We start from the raw sequence: 25,162 nt of genomic DNA on the forward strand, positions 1-25,162 counted from the left end.
CAAAAGGCGTAATATAAAAAGTGCTGACTTTGGAGAAGAGCTAATTATGGTCTAAATGACTGATAAGCCTCTTTATATGCAATACTGTAGTCTTATAAAAATTACTAAGGTTTCTTGGGAGAAACTTATCAAATAATGAGGCAAACAGCAAGCAGACAGTTATAGTTTATCCTGAATTATCTGCGATGAATGAGTGATGAGGTAACTTTAGTTAAATTTCTTGGGAAAACATGGTTGGGCCACTCAACTCTGTACACAGCAGCATTTTAACTCTTTATCCTTAAAATTAAAGAAAGAAAAACTAAACAAGGGAGAAAAACCCATTAGGATTGAACCAAAATAAATGCTTTCCTGACAGAACAATAAACTAGTGGAACACTTGCCTTCAGCATTTGTGGGTGCTCCATCACAGAAGGCTTTTAAAAAGAGACTGAACAGTCATTTGTCTGAAATGGCATAGGGTCCCCCTGCTTGACCAGGGGGTTGGACTAGAAGACCTCCAAGGTCCCTTCCAACTCTTATTCTGTTATTCTGATTTTGAATTATATAGGCCACCCATTTTTTAAAAATACCTTTTGCTCTATTGTTTCAAAATAAAATGGAATGGAATCCTGCTGCTTTTCTCATGAGGAACTGAAATAATTCCATTTTCCTATCAGTTATGTACCTCAAATTTCATCAAGAAACTTTGAGGTTGTACTTGCAATTATTTGGATTTTTTTTTTAACATTCACTAATAATTTTGCAAACAGACCCTAGTAAGGCTGGGAAGCTGGCAACCTTTTTGGTATTTAAAACAATGCATAAACTGACTGCCTCTCTAATTAATGGACCTATGAAGAAATTATGACTGTCTGGGCATTTGGCTTTTTTCCAGAATAAAAAAATTAAATAATACACAGAAAAACCTTATAATTAAAATTGTTATGAATAGCAGTGATAAAGAAGTCAAGTCATTTTCATAATACATTTAAATTTTATTCATATTCATTGTTTCATCAGCTGAAGTGCTTTTTTATACCTCCCCCTCAAAAAAACCTATATTGCAGTAAGAGCAGTTTTTAAAAGATAAGCCAGCAATTACTTCCACATATTAATAAAACTGCAATGATCAAGTAATATTTGCATCATTAAATACTCATATTTTAAAAAAGAATTAAATCTGCTGTGTTAAATTCTAGGGCACCTGGATTTGTTTTATTATGTTGTAGGATACTGAATATGCAATAATAGATACTGAATTACCTTTTTGTTAAAATTATAATTTGATACTGAAACTAATTTAGGGTTTGATTCCAAAATAATATCTCAGTCCAAAAAAACCTGTAATTGCCATGATTTTCATTAATATTTTCAGTTAATATTGTGGCATATTTCCTTGAAAAAGAGTGATGGATAAACTATATGAATTCTGCAATAAAATATTCATTTGATGTTTTAATATTTTAGATGTCTATATTCTTATTGGATCTAGATGAACTTAATTTACCCAAATATCACACAGATATTGTGTGCACAAGATGAAAGGAGATGCTGAACTTTGGATGGTAGTGGCAGATTTACTTCCAGTGAATCTGGTTAAAATCAAATTTCAATTCAGCTATATTGAATGCATTTTGACTGGAACAAGATCTAACTATAAACACATCTTCCTTGTTAATGGCTGAAAATAGATTTAGTACAATTCAAATCATCCTGATCACTTCCTTCTCTCCACTTTTATAGATATTTTAGTCATTTTACAAGTACCAAATAGTTGGGGATGAGTGCAGAAGGGAATTACATCAGCTGATATTTCCATATTGTGACACACACACATTGTTATCTATTTTTGGGTGAGCTTATTATCCAACTCCAATTAATATTAATGGCTAGGAAAGGTAAGCTTTTAATGGTTAGAGTCTAGCTCTGATTAAACAAAACTCTTTCCCACCGACACTTATTCTCCCTTTCATTTTTGTGTGGTGGGCTGGGGTTACAACACTGAGCTAAATGAACAGATCTGGAGAAAGTGTACCTTCCAAATTTTTATTTATTCCTTGGGTGACCACTGCTAGTTCTTGATGAAAATGGCTGTTGTCATTGTTCTCCAAAATCCTTACAACTACTTGCTTGGGGGAAAAGGTCTGGATATCAGGGAGATTTTACTCATAGGTGTTGGAGTTCATGACAGATGGAAACATGGCCACACCCAAGGAAAGGTGGCGAGAGATTGGAGGCACAAAGTTGCTAGGATATTGACCATTTCTCTGTAGGAGTTGCTTTTGAATGAAACTGGTTGGAATTCTTAAGTTACCACTTATTCACTGTTTAAACCAGTGTTTCTCAACCTTAGCAATTCTGGACTTCAGGTCCCAGAATTCCCCCGCCAACTGGTTTAAACAGTGTTTTAAAATAAATACCACGTTGCAGAAATTCTTGGCTTTTAGGCATTAAGACCGACACTGTTTCTGAATAGTCTCTTGGATCAACACATGGTGAATTTGTCCCTGTATGTTCAACATTTTAAATATATCATTTTCATCAGAATTGAATGGTTTTCATTTATTTTATGTTAATTTATTTAAAAGCTGGGGTGAAGCATTTCCTGTTGTTTGTTTTAATACAACAGGGGCTACATTAGCTGTTGTTGATTTTAAATGCACACTGGAATCCACTTTTACACAAAAGTTCCATTCCTAATTTTTTTCTTTAAAAAAAAGAAACAATTGGATTTGGCAACAAACTTGTTCTAAAAACCTCTGTTCTTGGGCGATAAAGGACAAGTAAAAGGACAAGTAAGGAAAAAAAATGAGAATGTCCCTGAGTTGAATGAAGCTAGCACCGAATGGTAGAATGTCGTATCTACCTCCTGGGTCACCATAGGCAGGTGTGAGGCACAAGCACCTGGAGAAGAGCGTGCCAAAAGAAGTGAAAATAGTGGTTGTGACCTTGTGCCCAAAGCCTCACATCTTCTTCATGTGCATTGCATGAAAAAAAGAATGGAATGAAGCTTCAACCAAGGTTGCAGCTGCCATTTTGATCCCATCCAACATTCCAGGTCATAGGATTCAACAGAATGCAAATATAATTGTATGTTTGTAGGAGGAAAAAAAAATAGCCTCCATTATAAAGCTGAACATTGTATTTGGATATCCCCTTTCAGGCCATTTCATAACATGAAGTGGATCAATTGACATTTTCATGCTTGAAAATCCTGTCCAAAATCTGGCTAGCTGTCTTCCCTGTGAGTTTTTAAACTGGTCTTCCACATAGGTTGACCAAGACAGTGGTCATTTCAATAGTCTGTGCTAACCTTTGCTAATAGCTAATATTGTTGAGCAAACCAAGATTAGGCCTACTCAGACTTCAGTCTCAAAACATGAGGCCCGTTAAAATGGACATAACAGGTTTTTTCCAGGAGCCCCTATTTAGAGAAAACTGCCTAATGGTGCAAACATATCAGTAAGTCAACAAAGCAACAAAGCAAAATCTGTTGTTCTATTTTAGGATTTTGGTTTGGGGATGAATAGCTAATACAGGTTAACCAAATAGTGCAGATATCTGCAATAAATTTTAAATGGACCCAAGCTGAGCTCAAAATAGCTTTTTGTCAGCCCTCCAGATCGTTATGTCACTGAAGATGCAACCTTTTTCTGGAGCACTTTTGCTGATACCAAAATTAAGCATACTGGGGTGCGTCTTCTCAACTTCTTGATAACTGTAGCCATTCTTCTGTGTGTGTGTTGGAAAATGCCCAACTTTAAAAACAGCAACCAAAAATTTGACGGTTGATATGGAAATATTTTAAATATATAAATAAATGCAGATAAAATTCTGTTCATAATGGATATTCACCACCAATATTCAAACACAATGTCAGTATGATACCAGAGAAGGAACTCAGAATTCAGAAATAATTTTTTTTAAAAAACATTATTAAAAGTCCAATTCTGAATCTCTCCACTTTAAAAAGAACATTTATTTGTTTATTTTATTATTTATTTTATTATTTGTAAAATTTATTGGCTTGAATATCATCTTAAAATTGTCCAGGTTGTGAAATCCTGGTGTAGGGAGCAAGAAAAATGAACTTGGCAGAAATACGCAGGAACCATTTCCTAAATAAAAGGGGCTGAAACATTTCTTAAGTTCAGAGCAATGAGATACCATTCAGAAGCAGTTCAGATGGATCCCTCCCTGATTATCTCGCATGTAAGAAGTGGGATGAAGTCCAGCACCATCAGACTTGAGGGATTCTGCTTGTGTAGCCAATCTTAATAAAATAAAGTTTAGCCTTCCGATGGAGTTTATTTCTTGGTCTGGTTTACCACATGGGCCTTTTTTTTTCTGGCAGTCCTAGCAAACCTGCATACAGGGGCCCCCTAATGCTGTCTTTTTAACAGGCTCAGCCAGAACCACCATTCAGGACCAACAACTCCAGTTCGTGGCATATTCTGTAGACAATGGTTAGAGAGGGATTCTTGGCACTCCAGGATCCTTGCTAGACCGAATAGAGTTTGGATTGAGATACGGCCTCACCAACGATGTCTCAAATTAATGCTAATAGACCAGTCTTTCAACACTGGAAAAATAAATTTATGGTCCAGTTAGACCTGATGTCACTGGAGATTCATGGATGAGTTGTTTCCGGACATTGATGATTAATAGGTGATTAGAATGAAATATGGATATATATAAATACAGAGAGACACAAGTATATACAGAGGAAAAGCCATTCTATATGGGAAGTCCTCAACTTACGACCACAACAGAGGCCAAAATTTTGATTATTAAGCAAGTGAGTTTTGTCCCATTTTACGGTCTTTTTGCTGTGATTGTTAAGTGAATCACTGCAGTTGTTAAACAAATTGGGCTTCCCTCATTAACTTTGCTTGTTGGAAGTCAGCTGGGAAGGATACAAATGATGATCACACAACCCCAGGATATTGCAACCATCATAATGTACATGCCAGTCGCCAAATGCCCGCATTTTGATCACATGACCACGGGGATGCTGCAATGGTTGTAAGCCTGAAAATGGGTCATAACTCACTTTTCAGTTCCATTGTAACTTCGAATGGTCACTAAATGAATGATTGCAAGTTGAGAATTACTTGTAGAGTATATCTAATGATTGTTATGGTTGTGGTGTTGCTTTCTTTTTTTCTCTTTTCTTTTTTTCTTGTCTTCTCTTTCATTAAATATAGAGAATAAAATAAATGCCTGAGATCTATCGAGTGAACAGATGTGAGGAAAATTCCTGAGTAGTTTTGAGATGACTGAGGTGACTTGATAGATTTATATCTGATTTTTCCTTCAGAATCATAAGTATGTAATACTCCCTCCTGCTATTTCCCTGCACAAAAGTGAAATAGTAGACTGGACAAGGGTGATTGGCTCAAAATCACCCATTTCAGATGGTCAAAAGGGATTAGAATCAGTGTCTCCTGAGGCAACATAAAAATAAATAAACAATTCTATCTTTACTACTCATGAAGCAGTGTACATATAGCATTATTTTTTGTTTTCAAAGTTTTCAAAATTAAACCTGATTACACTTAATTAAAAAAAAAAAAACTTAAATCTGTTTTAAAATGTAAGTGCAAGCTGAGAATATTTTAAGCTGAGAAAATTGTTTTGAATAGTTAAGAAAAAGATTTAGGATATACTTTTCTTAAGCATGGGAAGCAATTAGAATTAAATGCAAGCATGTTCAACTACTACTTTCTTTGGGATGCAATGCCTAGGCCCGAGATTTTTTTATTTTTTTTTTAAGTCCAACAGTTATTCCTGGCTAAGGAGAGCAGCTCCTTGTCTGATCTCCCTCCTGGGGGATATGACCCTTTTAATGCTCTTTAGTTAATGTATTGGTGATCTTTACTTAGGCAAAATAAACAGTGTTGAGCTTTACAAAGAGGAGGTCATGCTCCGCGCATTGCACTCTGACCTCAGGGTTACGGCCTTTGTTCCCTTCTCAATGGGAATTGCTCTCTAAGGGCCATCACAAAATGGAGAACTAATTTGGGCCACGTGCTGGCATGAAAGGGAAAACGTATCAGGATAACTTCATTGAAGCCTCTTCGGGTCTAACCTGGGCATGGAAAGAAAATGAAAGCCACGAGCATGCTTCCCTGCAAATGTGGCGCGTTCACTCCAGTTCCTAGTTATGGCCAGAGCCTAAAGCTGATGAATGATCTATTCAAAGGTTTGATACAAATGTGATTTACAAAGTCCTTTTTGATGAAATACAATATGAAATTTCTGCAGAGTATTATTATTTTAAATAATAGTCTTGAATGTCAATTTATTACACCCAGCCTTCCAGTTTAAGTCTTCTGCTAGAAATTCAAACTCTTATTATTGAAAGAGAATTGGGATCAGAGTTTCCAAAAGTATCACGCCATGTATTTTTGCTACCCCAAAAAGTGCTAAGAAGTCTATTTAGAAGAAACAGAAAAAGAAGTCTTTGAAGCCATGAGAATTTCCCTATGCTCTTCTGCTTATAACCCAGGCTGAATTTAAAAAGATCTACATTTTTAAATTCAGTAAGGATTTGTCTACTAAAACAGTTTGCCTTGTAGTTTTTCACTGGCTTCCAATTTGTAACAACAACAATAAAAAATGAGAACGATGCTGAATTGCAGGAATTTTATGCCCGAAATTATAAAAATTACTGAGCTGTTGAAACTTACATTGTAGTAATTTTATCTGAAGAATAACAGGCAGCTCAAAAGTTAAAATATTTATGCCGAAGTAAACTTACGCTCTGTGCCAATTTGAAGGAAGAGTGTGTTCTTCGCAAAAGAAATCTATACTGTTCAAAAAACACACAAGTAGTTTCTCTTTTTAACTTTTCTTTGTTTCAGTCGCAGTTTATAAATAAATTAAAGAGCAATTTTACCTTCATAAGAGAAAATAAAGATTCCAAGAATATCTTTTTTGAAGCAAGAAGTGTTAGAAAACTGATGCTATAATATATAATCTTGCTCCACTAAATTGTTTGAAGAAAGTAATCAAAAGAAAAGCTCAGTACGAATGAATGTAATTTAAAAACCAAACTGTATTCCTTACTTTTGCCCAAATTAATACAAATGAATGTTTAAGTACAGTAACTGATGTAAAGATAACACTGAAGCTATTCGTTTAAAAAAGCAAAATGAGTTTAATACAATTAAGAGAATTATAGTTTGCTCTCACAAAACACAACATTCATTGCCTTGTATATATGTTTATGTATGTATACAAGTATATGCACACTGTTTATATTTCTGAGGCAATACAATACAATTTTTATATAACTAAACTGAAACTATTAACTAAGTGGATAAGTAAATAGTATTAGAACTTTCATTTTCTACCCAGAGAAGTTTGTTTAATAAAAAACAATATTTTATTTTTGGAAACATTCTAAAAAAATTTTTAGAATATGGAATGGATTTGTTAAAACTATGAACGAGTTAATAAGAAAAACAACTTTTAATGCATTATGAAAGATCAGACTCCAAATGGAGTCGAAGGACAGCTATTCAATCACTGTGCAATCACCCAAAAGGCTTTTAAAGAATCCCAGCCCGTTTTATATCAATATAGACCTAGTTTGAATTACCTTAATTCTAAAAGTGGAATCAGACAAAAACAGAACCACAATTGTTCATAATCTACAATTGGAAAACCACGCATAATGGTTATAATCTAAACTTTCAGGTTATGATCCCAGAATGCAATGGCATTTGTAGACGGGTGTCCATGCCGGAGGTCAAAAAAGTCAAAATGACAGCCGCACCAGCGCAATTAAAGCCCTGCTCCCCTTTTTATGTGGGTACTTCAATTGTGTGATTATGGTCACCATATTTTTTTTTAAAAAAAAACTGTTTTCTGAACATCTCCTGTCTATAAGAAAAATATAATCTTTCAAAGGAAGGAAATCAACCAAATTTCAAATCCTAATTGGGATAAGATTTTTGAGCTTTCAACCTTTACCAAGTTATTCTTCTTTTTACTAGAATAAAAAAATGTTGGAGAATGTACAAGAAACACAGATCCATATTAAAGTTCGAAGAGTGCCAAATTTCACAGATTTTGGAGGAGGCATTCCCAAACTATGCATTTTTAAATTTTGATTTTGTAAGAAAAATACAATAAACCTTCATTCAGGGATAAAATATAATGGAAAATTTTTATTCCATACTTCGGAGAAGTGGAGTAGCTCCTGCCATGAATTAATAATACTTCAATTCAAAACACAAACCCACTATTTCTCTATTATTGAGGATAGTTAAATTTCCTACCTGGGTTGCACAATTCTATCTTTTAAAGTCTTTTTTAAAAAAAAAAAATTGCCAAAAAAAATGAACCCGCTTTCAACTTGCATAGTGATTTTTGGGTACTTTTTGCATTACTGATTGCACAAATTCTATTACTGCAATTGTTTTCGTGACTGCTCTTAAAGAAACAAGAACATGGCGCATATTTTTATAAAAATAATTCTGCAATAATGCCAAAGTTCTGTTAAGACTCTTGGGATAAATAAGTATTAATCAGATTGGAGACATGACTATGTAAATGGGCAAATTTTGTCGGTTAACATGATTTTAGCTGATTTCAAAGAAATGAATGAGAGTTAGGCCTAATTAATCTTTGAAAGAAACATACAAGGAAATGCCAACCCCATAGAGGAGACAAGGCACTAAAAAAGGAACAACCCAGAAAAAAATCGGATGGCAAACTGCTTTTATAGAATTTCCAATAGCTGAGCTCAACTCAAAGGAATGCCAATTTTATTAGGGATGATTTAAAGACAGACAAAAGATTTTGTGTTTTAATTAAATGTGGAACAATAAGAGTAATAATAACTACTACTACTACTAAGTGAGTTTTCTTTCTCTGGCATATATATTTTTGCCCTTTGGTATGGGCATTTCATATGGATTTAAACATTTATGTATGTGTATATATGTATACACACACGTACATACACACACACACACAAAGCTACTATCACCGTAATAATAAGCACCGTTATGTTTTCATATAAGAATATAAAATGATCATGGTCACTAACATATTGACACTGTCTTCATGGCACATAATCAATCAATCAATCAAATGTGAACCGATTCCACATATCTTCTAAATTTTTCCTTAAGAATACACCTGGAAGTTAAATATACTTACTTGATTTAAACCCCCATTATCCTATATTGAATCAAAATGCTGTGCATTTGAATCCCAATGTTACGATTTATTAAATAAATTTCAATGGTTTGCCTATTCAGGAGAATCTGCAAGAGTGGGATACAGTAATGCGTTCGAAACCCCGCTCCTGCGAGCAAATAAAAAGGGGTGGGGCTTCCATTGCATGGAGTACCTGCCATCTTGCAAATTTTGATACATAAGTCCTGAGCCTTCTTCCAATTTTAACAGAAAAGCATCAATAAGTTGCATAACTTCTGGGAAAATTTAAGGTAAACCTCTTGACTGAAATTTAATTGGCCCTAGATATCAGTAGGGCTAGAACGAAAGTGGGTTACGTGTCCAGATTGCACAGCTGCTATGCTATCTGTGCCAAAAAGAGAAGGAATTAATTTACAGTGTCATAAAATGCAGAACAGACATGAATTTAGAGTTTTGTAGAATTCAATAAAACTTACTGCTGAGCAGACAAGTTTATAAACTGCCGTAGAAAAGATTGAAATTTCCAAATTGCAGTGAAGATAGACAACAATGCTAATTTTAAAAGAAAATAATGGACAGTTGTCCTCAACACCTAGGCAGAAGGTGTCCCAGAAATGGACTGCAGTGGCAATATTTTCTACAACTTGTGATTTTTCACATTATTTGACCCTCTTCGTTTGTGTTTCTGTTATTATTAGATTGGGAATGTTCAAAACCCCAAGAAATTCTGAGAATGTGTATTTGATAAATCGTTTGAGTCCTTTTTATTAATGTAATGTATTTAAAATTGTTTCAAAAAGAAGACATAACTAAATTTAAATTAGTAAACTGAAATTATCAAATGCACACAAAATATTCTTAAAGATTCTCTTTATTTCTTACTACAAGTAGCATGTTCATCTAAATTAAGGATGTTTTACATGCAGCTTTCCTATATTTTCATACACATCCATTAACAGACCTCAATAATTAATCAAAATTTGAACCATTACATACAGCCCTTAAAAATAGTATTAGAGATTATAATTAAAGGGGTGTTACAGAACAGCTCCACAAACAAAACCGTATTTGTCACAGACTCTTCCTTTATGCTTTTTCTTTTAAAAAAACAACAATATTTTTAGAAATCTTCATTCTGAATAGTATCATTAAAATAAAGGGGACTTACTCAAAAGAAAAATTTCACATTTACTGACACTAAATATTATCTTTTTGATACAATGTAACGTGATAAAATATTGTCAGAATTAAGTCCTTATTAATACTTTCATTAAAAATTTAAAAAGTTTGAAATTTTGTATTTACATAATTCGTATTACTTAAGTTGATTTCTTTTTGACTTTTCAATAAAAGTATAAGATCAAAATTCAATTTTCCAGTAAAAACAGAAGAGGAAAAAATCCTTTAATAATTTGCAAGTTCTATATGTGTGGTTTTCCTAAACAAAACTGTTTTCAGTTATAGTTTATCAATTGTAGAACAATGCCAATATATTTTTCTATGTGTATACGCTAACCATGTTCACAAAATAGATTAATGCTTCTTCCCCACGATGCCCTCATTTTTAGCTAGCTTTAAATAAAATAACATTTGTAGAAAGATGAAATGGAATTTGGCCCAAAATATGCAGTTTTGACCCAGTTTTTAATTTTGCTAAAGCCAGGCATCTACAGTTAAGGTAGGTATCAGCACAACTAGTTTTTAAAAATAGATTTACTTCAGAAAGGTGGTTCATGTATAAATATAGTTTATATTTCCTTCTCGTTTCTCTTCAAGAAATTCTGATTTCAAACCTACTCCTTTCTAGAACATTAAAATATTGGCAAAAATACTTGCCAAATATTTCATTGTCTGCAAGTAATGTACAAATAATATGAACTTTATAGAACAAATATATTTCCTTTTAAACAACTGTAAGAAATTAGGGATCCATATTCTTTCAAGAATGGACTACATGATTTTTTTCCCCACCAAGTCAGCTAAAAGCTCCGTTTTTAAAAGGCATCCATATGTATACAAATGGGTATTCAGTATCTCTTGCTTAAATGATTGGAAATACATTTTAAAATATTGCATAATCTCAAGTAAGGAATTGCCACGGGGCCTTCTTAGTACTACTATCACGTACTTTCAGTTTCAGTTGTGTAACTGTATTTACTGTAACAGAGCAACTTAGTAATTAACAGAAAATTCCATGGCTCAGAATCATAGCAAATTCAAGAAACACCCCATAGATCTTCTATATAATAAATATATGAAAAATAGAAAGCTACAGGGCTCTTGAACACGAGTGAGTAAAAGTTTAGGCATGTTCACTTCTATTCTGTGCTACCCCAAAGAGAACTTCAGAATACAGTGAATATTAGTTTTAGAGGCAGGCAGTCTTCTGCAAAGGCGAAGCTTCACTGAATTAGAGACCTTATTCTTTGTTTTGCTTCTTGAGAGTTTGCTATTAATATTAATCATTGACATGGAAACAATGACAAAATAGGACACTCTCCACTGCAAACCATTTTTTTAACCCATTTGTTAAAAATGAGCCAGTGTCTTCTCACAGCATGGAATAATAAGAGGTGCAAGAAACCACTGTCTGTGACGTGCAAAGCTTCGTTTTACTTGTTATTTTGCCAAGTTTGTTATGAAACCTGAATGTTAAACATATGGGGGTCTCAGCCTTTCCATGTAACCACTTCTATAATTTCCTGGCGTCTGCGTGGGTGATTCTGACCTTACTGTATTGCCTATAAATATTGTATTTCCTGTATGTACATTTTTTCTGAAATATTTCACTCTATTGTGAAGATCAGTTCAAAAAACAGAGAAAGGGTCAGGCTGGGAGTGAGAGGAGATTTACTTATACACTAGATGTGCCTTGACATATATTTTATAGTATTCAGAATAATAACTTTGGCCTTGTATGTCATTTAAAACCCAAACACTGAAGTGCTAGACATAATTTTTGCCATTTTAAAGATTATACTGTAACCAGCATTTAGTCTACACATAAGGAAATTAAATTAGGACAGTTATGGGATACAAATATATAAATTTACACAAACTCCCTTTTTATGACCCTTAATTCAAGAAGGCTGAGAAGAGGCCTTGGATTATTTCAAAATAAATCTCGTACTGGAAATAGAGAAAACGAACAGTTGAAAAAAAGCATAATGCAATGTCTAAAAATTCACTGAAACACAAAAATGATCAATTCATTTTAAAAACAATGTTCATACCATACATTTCTTTAAACATTGTGTGATAATTATTCTGATTTTCCACAATGATTTAATGTTTTGGATGCTAGAATTCCAGAAATTAAAAAATTTGGGAATAGTTTGGAATGGATGCTATTGTGAAGTAACAGTTCCTATTGGAAAAAAATTTTTTTTGTAATCCTACCATCCTAAATTCTAGGATTAATTTAAGGATTTAAAAGACGTGAAAGTGTGCAAATATTTTTATTTTACTGTTCTGCTATGATGTTTTATATTTGATGTCACAGTGAATTGATTACCTAGTATATAACTTCCAAATATTAGCTATTTAATGGTATTGGGATAGGTAACGGTTGCATGTCTCTGAGGTGACATAATAAAGTATCCATCATTTGCAAAAATTAAATCAGTATTTCACAACAGTTCCACTAAAACTGTGGATTTGAATTTGTCAGTGGACATTGTCACTTAAGCTAAAGCTAGAAATCTACAGCAAACCAGCTGAAATAATCATATAGACCACTTACTGGATAATCCAGTATGTTCACAATCATAGGAAAATGTGATATAACACGGTAACCTTTTCTGTATTTAAATGGCCTTAAATGTTCCACCTTCTAAAAAAAATACTGAAAACACTTGTGGACAGTCTCCATCTTGAAAAAAGGAATTAAAAAGAAAAAAAATCAAGGAGAAATAAAAAATAGACAAACAAAGGAAGCTTCATGGAAAAGCAAAGAGCAAAGATAAGACTTTTTTTAATAGCTGGCAAAGTGCCTTTTTTTTTTTTTTTTAAGACAGCAGACATTGTTGTGCTGTAGTTTTAAATTTCCTTTTCTATGCTAGTTGTTAAAATGGGCTACATTGTGTGTTTGGACCAGGAGTTGCAACTTGAGTTTTCTGGTTGCAAAAGGTTGCCAGATCTTAAATGTTCAGCAGGGCTCTGCAGGTGGAGGAAAGCACTGGTGGTTTTGGGCTCTGTGACTTGCTGTGAAAATGTGCCTTGAATTAAGACTTGCCCAGACAGGGATGTCCCACTCTTTATAAAAGGACATTTTAAGGAGAATTTTGCAGAGAAATGGAGGGAGAAATTTATCATATTATCAAGCACCAAAAGTGACGGCAGCCAAGCCAGAGAAGTGACAAGAAACCTTTGCAGTGAATGCTTCCAAGTGCAAATCTTACGCACGGTCCACGACAATGCCTTGGGTTACAATCCCACACTCACTTCTGTGATCTCTATAAAACGTGGATAGAATCGCACTGGATCTTTTATTTACCCACCCCCTCCCTAAGCAAAGGGGCTTGCCCAAAATAAGTTCCCATGACCGAACCCTGAAATTATGCTTCCAAAAAAAAAAAAAAAAAGGCTCCGGTGAATTAATCAAGACTCAAAAGCCCTTTTGGCGCTTCAAGTGTGTGTGTGTGTGTGTGTGTGTGTGCGTGCATGGGTGTGCAATGTGCGCGTGAGCCATTCATTTCCAAATCCACTAATCGAGAAAAAAATTGACTTTTATCTATTTATAAGAAGAAAGTGGGGTTTCAATTGGTTGATTGAAATGGCGAGATGTGACGCACAAGGACAGTTGGATGGGGAGAAACACCGAGGTGTGTGTGTGTTATGTGTGTGTGTGTCAAAATAGGCACACCAAGGAACGGTGTGTTGTTGTTGTTGTGTGTGCAACAGTGCAAAAGGAAGAAAAAGAAAGTTGCCCGGGCCTTCCCTGTCGTTTTTAACCCACCAAGGAGCTTCGGCTCGCCGCCGCCGCTGCTGCCTCAAGCACCCAGCCCGCAAAGAGCCAAGCAAGCCCGGGGTCGGCCGGCTCCTGAAGGCGACTCGCTTCCAGCCCTTGAACTCGGCTCGCCCTTCCCCAAAGCCCCGCCTGGCTCGGCCGGGAAAGCCTTGAACTTGAACCGGCGAGGCTAAAAGGACGCCCCACCTTGCAGAAGAGGAGGCGGCGGCGGCGGCGGGCCTCTCCGGCGGCGCGCTCCCGCTCCGCGACGGGCGCTGGAAAAGGAACCGAGGGGCCGCAGGGCAGGCAGCCTGAGAAGGAAGCGGCCCTCCGAGCAGCTCCAGCCAAACCCTCGCGGGGCAGGAAGTGGTTCTTTCAAGCGCGGCGGGCGCGTGGAGAGGAGCCACGAGTTAGGCAAACTCGAGGGCGCGCGTGGCCGAGCTTCCCCCACCACCACGCGCGTGACCGAGCCCCCCTCCACGCGCGTGACCGCCTGCCCTGAAGGGCCTTTTTTTTTTTTTTCTTTTCTTTTTCCCCCCTTTCCCTTCTCCGGGGCTGTGCCAACAGCTTAGCGCGGCCTTTCCCATGCCGGCAGCGGAGCGAACCAAAATACAAAGCTCGGGTGTTTTTTTTTGGAAGTCGGCGCCGGGCGAGCAGCCAAGCTGCCCCCCCCCCCGTGTCTTGACTGGGATTTTGGGGAAAGGGGTTGTGGTAATTCGGGGGGGGGGGCGGAAAGCCGCAACAGCGCCCCCTCCACGGGCTGAGTTTCCGACGGGGATGCCACCTCGCCGCCCTCTCCAAGCCGGGTGCCAAAGCCGGCGGGGTCTTTGTGTGCAAGGCGGGCCTCGCCGTTTTCTCCCCCCTTCACTCCTTTCTCTCTCTGCCCCCCCTTCCCACGAAGGAAGAGGCGAGGCCGTGTCGAAAGCGGAATCCGACCGTCTTTCCCTCCTCCTCCTCCTTTTTCTTCTTTTTTTCCCCCCGGCCGCGCTCTCCCTCTTTTTAACATCTGGCTCCCGCGCGCGCAAGAGCGCGCACGTGTGGAAAAGCGCCTGCCTTTTCCTCCTCCACCACCACCACCCCGGCTTCCCTTCCCTTCCCGCGTTGGCACGGCCGCTCCCGTCCCGCAACTGACGAGGCCGGAGCGGCGGTGCAAAATCGCGGGAGGCCGAAGGAGCGCAAACTAAACACCGCCACCCGGCTCAACGCCGAGCCCGACTGGAGGCCGGCGCGTCTCTTGCACGCCTGCCTCGGGAGCGCGCGGGGTTGTGTGGGTGGGTGGGTGTTTGTGCGCGTGCAAGCAAGCCAGGAGGAGGTGCGTGCGTGTGTGCGTCGGAGGAGGAGGGGAAAGAGGAGGAGGAGGCCTGGTTCATCCTCGGCTCCAACCCTCTGGGCTGCGCCAAGCCTGGGCCTCGGGGCCGCCCGGGTCCGTGTGTGGGGTTCTTTAGCCGGGCGGCCGCTACACCGAGCGGTCCTGGCCGGACGGCTTGCAATAGCCTGCGGGGGCTGCGTGACTCTCCCGGCGGCCTGATATTTTTGAGAGGGGGGGGGAGAAGAGGGGAAAAAAATTCCCCTTTTTTGCCGGCGCTTTTCCCCTTTGCGCCTCCGTTTTGCCGCGCCCGCGTGGACGCCCCCAACGCCCGTCCCAGTTCCCCGTCCTGACTGGGCTTCACGTGTAGGGCGGGCAGCGGAAGGTTCGAACAAACACAACACGGGAGCCGGGCGACTCCTCTGGGCGCCGCATCCCGAAGCCGGTTTGGGTTTGCGGAGAGCAGGGAGAAGGTCTCCGGCGCCTTCGGTTCGCTTTGGCCGGAGCTTGTCTTGTGTTCTCTCTCTCTCTCTCTCTCCCACCCAGCCCCAGCCGCCTCGCTTGCCAGCCCCCTCGGGGATGTTGCAGCAGCTGAAGGTTGGGGAGGAGGGCAGGTGCCCCCTTTCCAGACAGAATGGAGAGGCTGTGGGGGGAAGGAGGGGACGCGGGAAGCCGCGAGAGGTCTAAGCCCTCCCGGAGTTGGTCTAGGCAGGGCAGTGATTCCATTTTGTCCAGCAAAATGGGCGTAGGGAAAAGTTTCTGCAGGCATTGCATAAAGAAGGGGCATTGCCTTCCTTCCTTCCCTCCCTCCCTCCTTCCTTCCTTTTCTCCCTCCTTCCTTCTTTCTTTCCTTTCTTCCCTCCCTCCATCCTTCCTTTCCTCCCTCCCAATTTCCTTCCTTCCTTCCCTCCTTCCTTCCTTCTTTCTTCCTTCCCTCCCTCCCTCCTTCCTTCTTTCTTTCCTTCCTTCCTTTCCTCCCTCCCTCTTTCCTTCCTTCCTTCCCTCCTTCCTTCCTTCTTTCTTCCTTCCTTCTTTCTTCCTTCCTTCCCTCCCTCTTTCCTTCCCTCTCTCCCTCCTTCCTTCTTTCTTCTCTCCCTCCTTCCTTTCCTTCCTTCCCTCCCTTCCTTCTTCCTTCCTTCCCTCCCTCCCTCCCTCCTTCCTCTTTCTTTCCCTTTTACTTTCTCCTTCCTTCCTCTTCTTCCTTTCCCTTTTACTTTCTCCTTGCTTCTTTCATTTCTCTCTCTCTCTCTCTCTCTCTCTCTCCTCCCCCCCCCACCCCGCCTCTTGCATTATTCAAACTGTCACTGGTGACTCGGAGGATATTAGCATGCATCAGACATGCTGTTTGTCTGTTTGCTAACATTCTTCATTCAAGACTTGTTAACTGCCAGACAAGCTTAACGCACGCTTCCCTCGCCTTTCCCTTTCTCCTCTGGCGCTCTCCCTCTCTCCCTCTCTCCCTCCCTCTCTCATGCCAGCCCGCTCTGCCTCGCCTATTGTTATTGCCGGGAGCTGGCAGCCGTGGGGGGGGAGGAGGAGGAGGAGGAGGAGTGGGCAGCGGTGGGCAAGAGGTGGCAGGGGGCTGCAGAGGCTTGGCACAGTCGTGCTGGGTCAGCGCTGCTCTCCAGGCCTGCAGCCGCTTTGCAAAAACACACACGCCGGCGCGATCGCGGCCGCTCTTCTCGCCTCTGCTTTTCGCAGGAGACCCGCAGAGCTGCAAGACGGGCGGGCGGCCCCCTTCTCGGCTCCTCACCCGCGGCTGAAAGCTTCTTCCTCCTAGGTAAGCCTTGGTTTCTTTCCCTTGTAAGCGCTTCTGATGGAGTTTGGGGGAGCCTTTTCTTTCTCCCCGAGGACGATGCCCGCCGAGGGAGCGGAGCCCTGTTCGGAGCCTGAAAAAAAAAAAAGGAAGTTTCGACAAATAGAAAGGGGATCTGTTAGATTTCCTTGGGATCTTGAGGGCGAGTAACCCTCCCAATCATCCTCTCCCCCCCCCAATAGAAAAAGGCAACGGGGTTGGCTCTTTATTCTTAGCATCGGGTACATCATCCCTTGTGCCAACCTTGCTTCAAAACCCAGCTAGCTTTCAATTTGTGAAAATGCCGCAAAGGTCAACAACTACGGTTTCAGTTCTTGAGAGTTAGCCTTGAAACTGTTGCAGATTTCCTTTCCCTTTTTAAAAAAATAAAAATAAAAAATATTTCATTTTAAGTTTGCCACTCTCCTCTGATTCCCTTGTTGTATAAATGCCCGGTGGAGAGTTGTTGAAGAAATAGCTTTAGCAAATGGATCTCTTTGCCCAGGTAGGAAACTGCTTTGAATTGTGCCAGCTCCTGATGGCTGCAATAGAGAACTTAACTTTTTAACACATCGGAGCTTTTTCTTCTGTTTTAAGAATAAAAATGCAAATATAGGCTTTTGCAATAGAAAGGATAATTTCATTCAGTTCTGTTTTTTCGGGAATATAATTTCACGACAATCACCTTTCCTTGAGAAGGACAGTAACACACTTACATCTGTGTGCCACATTATTAGTGGATAAAAGAAGATGGATGCGATCATTACTAAAGCATCTAAGCTTTTTTTAAAAAATTGTATGTGAATGTAATATGTGCAAAACAAGGCATAACTAACATATAAATGTATAGGCTGAATGAAAAAATCAGCATTACTTGCTGCACACAGGATTTTTTTTTTAACTTGGCACATCAAACATTTCGGTCTGGTGAAACGAGGTTTTTTTTTTAATGACTGATGCATCTGTTTTTGCATTTACTAAATTTAATTTTAGAAATTCAAAAATATTAAATTGTAAAGGAGTAGAAGTTATCTAGTTAAAAAGTACTTTACGCAGAGATTGCTTTAAACCCTGGATGTGTGACAGAGGTGATAGTTTGTAGTAACTCTGTATTCTTTCAGTAGTATCTAAAATTGAAATCACAGCTGATGTGCGAAGGATATTTTTTGCTAGTCATATTATTAGCTGGGCATCAAGATAACACATCCTCTTGGGATAAAAGGTAGTAAAAATTTAGGTATTCTTTAAACTTGCTGACTTTTTAGTTCTTTGTAATATCAGCATATTTCAATTATAAAAAATGGGATGCATTGCTGACGCCTGAATATCTAAAAACTTACTGCTGTTTGTTCAATATTTGGAGTAGTACAGTTCCTGTTGTTTGTGATAGTAAATATTTTGTTTGGAGATATTTTAAAGAATAATTAGACCAGTCCTTTCAATGAATCTCTTAATTTTAGGGTAAGACTAAATTCGGCAAAAAATACAATGAAGTTTATGCTATGCATTTGTAAAAGCTGTGCAAAAGAAAACTAGGGTTTATTTTATATAAAATTTGAAGTTTCCAGCAGCTGTCTCAGTTCATTCAGAACTATTGAAATGGGAAGAAATTAAGCCTGCATATATTTTTTTAGGAACTGAATCCTACGTACATTTAAAATAAGAAAAATTACAATCAGGAATTAGGATATAGTATCTTGTCAGTTTGCTTGCCTGCCTGCCTATCTATCCATCCATTATATTTTATTACATATATGTATTTTTGTGTGTGTGTGTGTGTGTGTGTGTATGTATATATATATATATATAGAGAGAGAGAGAGAGAGAGAGAGAATGTGTGTGCATGCGTGTAATTTTTAGCTGTATAATTTTGTGAGATTTAGGCTTAGCTACAACTGTTTCAGGGGCTCTACACTGCCTTGCAAATGGCTTGTCCTTTACAATGGTTTGGCAAGGAAATAGATTGAATTCAAAACCTGTTTTTTTGATGAAAACCTGCCAATATTTTAGAAGTTGTCCTTTCGGGCAGTGTGGAAGAAAGAATTCTGTGAGAAAAAGGTAATAGGCATAACAAGGCCTACAAACACACGAAGGCTCCCTGTATTATGCCAGTTGAAATACATCAATCTTTTAATTTGTTCATAACACTTTAGTCAAATGACCGGTACAAAATATATTATAACACATATTCTATTGATTTTTTTTTTTTTAAGCTCAACTCTTCTTCATCAATTTACCTTAAAGGAGGATCTGCATTCAGTCGCTCATTTCTCCTTTTGATCAACTGATCAATAGGACTTTGGGGTTGAAAAAGGCTTCCTTAAAAAAAAAAACCTCCTAGAACAATTATTGGGAATAGCATGTCCTGTTCTCAAGTTGTACATGGTTGAATATCTCTCTGGTATGTGTGTGCCTAGCATTGTTCAGCACATGTAATTCAGTTCCTTGTAAGAACGAACAAGGTGCTATACATTAATAAACTCCAGCCTGACCATGTCGCACAAATGGTGTGTATATTTTAATGACAATGAATACAAGTTGCAATTATTAGGAAAATCATACTTTTATTAAATAAAATGCAACATAGCTTTGACTTCCTTCTTTTCCCAAATTAAGAAATGGAGATTTTTTTTTTTTAATCTCTTAATCATCAGCCCATTCCTCTTTTTTTCTTTTTTCTTTTTTTGGCAAAAGTATAGACACACAAACACAGGGACAGCCAGGCACACCAAATAGAGCAATGCATGCAACCAAAGCATTTCTCAGAACAGGGAATACCCAGGAAACTCTCCACAATTAGGCTAAAATAAATTAGTTACTCGCTGTGAGCTATAAGATTGAAAGCAAGGGGAATTCTTAAAACAATGCTCTTTATTACCGATAGTTTTCTCGGTAGAATTTCTTGACGAACACATTTTTAATTATTATTAGCAAAAGCATATGTCACACAAAACAATTATACGTGATGCACATTCTCAGCAATATTAAGCTTTGAAATCTGGGTTTTAGTGCCCTACTAAACTGCATGAAAATAGAATAATTTTGAAAATTGGTTTTCCCAATTTTCCCCATATGCTCCCATATGAATCATCAGATCACCTTGTATTGCCGTGAATCCGTAGATGTCTGTGGGGTGAGGTGGATTGACATCACATCAACCATTTAACTTTTGCAATGACATCTGAATGTGTGTAAGGTCATGCTACCTTGTAATGGACGCCTATGAATGAGACAGATCTTATATCTTGTGTTTAAGGAATGCAAAATGGAATATGTGCTCCCAGGTTGAAAAAGTCTGTCTGAGATTTCTTGCTGTCAGACAAAGAATTTATGGGATCTTTTCTCCCAGTCTTACGTGACCAGTGTGAAAAGGGAATTAACCATCAGCAGGCACAAATCTGATTCAATTGTATTCGTTGCTTGACAGAATGGTTTGGCACTCTGTCCCAAGTCTACCTAGAGTAAATCCAAAGAGAAAATGGAAAGCATGTGTTATTTTTATCAATGAGCTTTCATTTTGTGCATGGCACCCAGGTACAATGTTTGCGATTTCAACGATTAGAATGATAAGAAATCATTGTCTAATTATAAACGGGATTTTGCTCTGTTTTGGGTATTTATAAAGCTATCACTGGTATATAAATAATAAAAGCAAGAAGGTAGAGCCACTGAATCGCTGTCTGAGAAATGCTCCAGATCTTGCACAAATTCACAGCATCTCAAACACAAATTCACGTCCGTTTGTGACACAGCAAGCAAATCTCAGTTTAATGAATTGGCTTTTGAAAGTAAAGTGGAAACTGCAATAGTAAAGAACAAGGTATTAATGGTTCTGTTCGTTACATGTTGATGTAGGAATAAATTACATTAATCTTAGTCTGTTTAGGCTTGGGTTGGAAATGATTAAGATTCAGTTTGCTTAGCAGTGTGCCTGCTGGTATTTTGAGCATATCACAGGGAAATCCAGGTTTCTGTCCGTCCGTAGCTTTTATAAAATAGCCGGCTACTATAAGGGAAAGGTTCTTAGCTACCTTGGCTGACTTTAAAAAAAACGAAGCAAATAAGACTTGGTTAAAACTTGGAAGAAAGACCATGAGGAAATCTTTGGACCGTGGATTTTAACCACCTAGAAAGACCATGGCAAATGGTCACCCTGTCCTTTTGGGATATTCTTCCAAAGGACATATATCGAGGATTGACGTTGCTTTGTCTAATCCTTGATAGTTTCCCAAAATACAGCGATATTCCTCCAGGTTGTTCAGTGGGCACCTAAAAGAAAGGTCAGAACGACCAAGTCGCCATTTATTTCAAAAATTACCTCTGTATCTCTGTAAAAAGAAAGGACCCAAGTGGCTTTGCATCCATTTACCAACCATTTTGGTTTTGTATAAAATCAATATCATGTTTGGTTCTTAAGTCACGTGATCCGGTTTTAAGGCAGATCGTGCAGCATTGCCTTACAATGAAATACTCTTGGTGGTTTAATTGTTTAAATAGCAATATGTCGTGAGCTTTGCTGCAGCAATTTTATTTGGGGAAATTTTTATGGATTTGCTTCCTTCTAGAAGCCTAAAAGGGGCCTCTTGCAAGAACGAGGCTTCATTATAGATGCATTTATATGCTTATTTATTTTATGATTGCATTTATAAAATCCCCCAAACCCAAGGGATTTTAGGCAGATATTTCTTGTTTAATTTTTTTTAAAAAAAACCCACGCATAAAGCCAAACACCGTCTGTAGATTGACAGCTGTAAAACTTGCTTCTTATATTAAACAATAGACAAATCAGAGAAAGGAAATGGAGTTAACATATAGTTAACCACGTCTGTGTATTCTCTTTTACACTTTGATAGCCAGTTTTTTCTTGGATTAGCTATTCAGATACATCAATTAATAATGATTAAGGAAAATCAACCTCAAATAAATATGTCTGCCTATGGATGCGTTGTTGATGTTGTAAGTAAAGAAGCATTAGGAAGAAAAGAGTCAAACTTAAGAGGAATAGTTCCTCATTCGGGCTCCCAAACAGGACCCTTTTGCTTTCAGGTATTTTTGCCTTGTTGGTACAACCGAAGAGATTTAGAAGTGGCCATTAACCAAAGCTGCGTAAGGATAGATGAGGCAAAACCCAGAGACGTGAAGGGAGGGGTTGCAAATGTTTCCAGGCCTGAAGGACAGCCATGTTTCGTCCCCCACCCCACCCCTCCTCCTCCAGTGGGCTTGAAAGAGTCTGCAAGCAGCGTCTGGGGCATTGCCAAGGCAACTCGGCGGATGCTTCTTGTCCTGGCACGCTGCAGCTATTTCATTGCCTGCTTTCAGAACAGCAAAACGGGGCGTCTCGTCTCAACAACCCTGGGGTACGATGCAGTGTGCTGCATGGGGCAGGCCAGCCGCACTGCAGCCCACTAAGGTAACAAGGGATACCAGATGCATCAGCAACGGGAAACTGGATTCCAGAGCTGGTGGAGAAATGGGCCTCTCCTGGGGGATTTCAAAATGTGGTTAAAGAAGTGCTCTTTCTTTCTTTCTTTCCTTCTTTCTTCCTTTCTTTCTTTCTTTCTTTCTTTCTTTCTTTCTTTCTTTCTTTCTTTCTTTCTCTTTCTCTTTCTCTTTCCTTCCTTCCTTCCTTCTTTCTTTTTCTATCCTTTCATCCTACGGTTTGCTGGGTAGGATGGTCATAGCTCCTGTGATTTAATCAGCCCAACAAAGGTGGTTTCATAGCAACCTAAATTATTTTCATAAGTACCATAGTGTTGAAATTAACAGTCCAGAAAGATGCAACAATTGATTGATTGATTGACTGACTGATTGACTGATTCATGGTCCAGTCCAGTAAAATACATAACTGCATTTAAAATTACCATTAGGTTTTGGGAATTTTTCAACGTATGGCAAAAAGCTTCAGGCCACACATAACAAAGAGCAGAGCTTAGATACCATCGTCTTCGGTGCCATTTTGGGGGTGGTGGTTTTGGACCATTGTATCAACACGCTTGTGGAAGCCAAGCTTAGTAATACAAAGAGGGCACCGATGAATTTCCACTATTTGTAGCTCCTGCTAAGAATTTCCACAGTGGTGCAATTACTGGTTGATCACAGATACTTCATCCCATGGAGTCCTCACGGTGGGCCCTTTGCCTTGGCCCCCATGGGCAGACTATCTAGGATGACTGTGCAAAGCCCTCAGATGATTGTTACCTGTGGGTCCGTACTCAGACCCAGAGGGTTGTGTCGGCAGTTCGCAAATGATATCATTCAGGGTTCCTGCCACTTCTGATTCTGATCTCCCAAAATCTCAGTTGCTTTTCTGACCAAGAGGCTACAGACTTTCTCCCACACTACAAAAAAAATAGGCTACCGCTAAAACAAATTGCCACGTTCTTAAAGATGCAAATAGTGATTTTGTACTTGGTCAGTTCAGAAAGAGCTTAAGAGTTATTGGGGGATCAGAAAGATCTAACATCTCACCAATTTTTATTTTGCATCCTTTTCCCTTCCTTTTGTATGTTTCTCCCTTTTCCATTTTCTGACCCGCGCCCCCCCTTTTCCCCCCTCTCTGTCCTGCGCTAAGAGACAGTCCCCCTCTCCCCATGGCGTTTGAGAATGTTTAGGTTCACTTTCTAAAGCTCGGTTTATTCTCATTTTGACTTCTTATTTTTTAAAGTTCCGTGCAGTTTTCTTGCAAGCTTTCTGTCAAACTTAATTGAGGTAGTCCTTTCTGTTCAGCTGCCCCGAAGGCCTCTTTCTCAAGAAGGGAGGGCCCCTTTGAGCCAAGAGGGGTGTTCAGTGTGTAAGTGTGTTTGCAACGTGTCATTCAGGTATGCATTGGTGAAAGGACATATCAGAAACCTTATTTTGACAGATGAGGGTTTTGCAACGCTGGTCATTTCTTAGGAAGGTTTGGTGTGCGGGGGATCTTAGTTCAAAGTAGATTTATTTAAGTCAGACTTAATTATGTTACAAGGATAAAGATATGTGATTTCATTCTGGTTTGTGTTTGGGCTATATGAGATGATCTGCTTTTGTTACCTTTCCAACAAATTACACTTTCATGTTTTGTGCATAATTATAAATCATCACTTTTTTTTTTTTTTTTGCTTTTAGCTTTTCAGTGAATTAAAGAGAAGAGAAAAGCCAAATTAAAATTTAAAAACAGTGGTTCAGCTTGATGGAGAAATCAAGTTGCCATCTTGACATTTTTGACAAATCCCTGTCCCATGGACACCCCCAGAAATGGATAAACAAATTCCATTTTTTGTATCCCCCTAGATTGCCATAATACTTTTTTTTTTTTAATTCAGTGGTCAATTTAAGAATCTATATATAATAACAACATTCGAAAACTATATGCATGATATATCTAAACATATGAATGGTAAGCTAGACTATTGAATTACCATCTCTTCTTCATAGCATTGTTAGCTAATAATATGGCAAATACTGTAATACTGATAAATTTATGATTTGTAAGATAAGTCTTCTGTTACATTTCAAGTTATAAACAAATGTAAACCACAAAATACAACGCTTTATATTCTTGTATTATTTAAGCTATTATTTATTTTGCTTTGGATAATTATTGTATGTCTCCTAGAGAGTTTTCAAGAAGGTATCCATTAGGGATTTCTCCTAATTTTATTGCATCTGGTGAAGAAAGGCTAAGGGAACATGATTGGCCCAGAGACACCCAAGGAGTTCTGTGAGGGCTCTGAACCCATGTCTCCAGACTGGTAGTTTACGACTTGCAACCGGTCGCTTAGTGACGATTTGAAATTACAATGGATTCACCCAAAAAAGCTACTTATGACTCGGTTTTGAAGTTACAACAGCTGCACACACACGCATGCACGCGCACACACACACACAGAGAGTCATGTGATTGCATTGCAACTGGATCACTTTTACAATGGTTTGCATCACCTGTGGTCACCTGACCATAATTTTCAATGTTTTTTTT

The 25,162-nt window shown here is 38.7% G+C and overlaps 1 protein-coding gene across 6 annotated transcripts in view; it reads left to right on the forward strand.

The window, feature by feature from the left end:
• The window catches only part of LOC132709695 (uncharacterized), a 169,012-nt gene that overhangs the window by 49,527 nt on the left and 94,323 nt on the right, over nt 1-25,162 (forward strand). The window contains exon 1 of one of the 6 annotated variants that reach the window (XR_009620688.2): nt 16,593-17,190. The exons of 4 other annotated variants lie outside the window; for them this stretch is intronic. Coding sequence is in view for 1 of the 2 variants with exons in the window: in XM_087873299.1 (XP_087729425.1) it covers nt 22,386-22,615 (230 nt within the window). In the remaining variant the exon portion in view is untranslated. Of the gene's footprint in view, nt 1-16,592; nt 17,191-21,834; nt 22,616-25,162 lie in introns of those variants that run through there. One more of the 6 variants, XM_087873299.1, reaches the window with a different exon arrangement.

The sequence above is a fragment of the Pantherophis guttatus genome, chromosome 7, assembly GCF_059756535.1.
Source record: "Pantherophis guttatus breed Tessera chromosome 7, ASM5975653v1, whole genome shotgun sequence".
NCBI lineage: Eukaryota > Metazoa > Chordata > Lepidosauria > Squamata > Colubridae > Pantherophis > Pantherophis guttatus.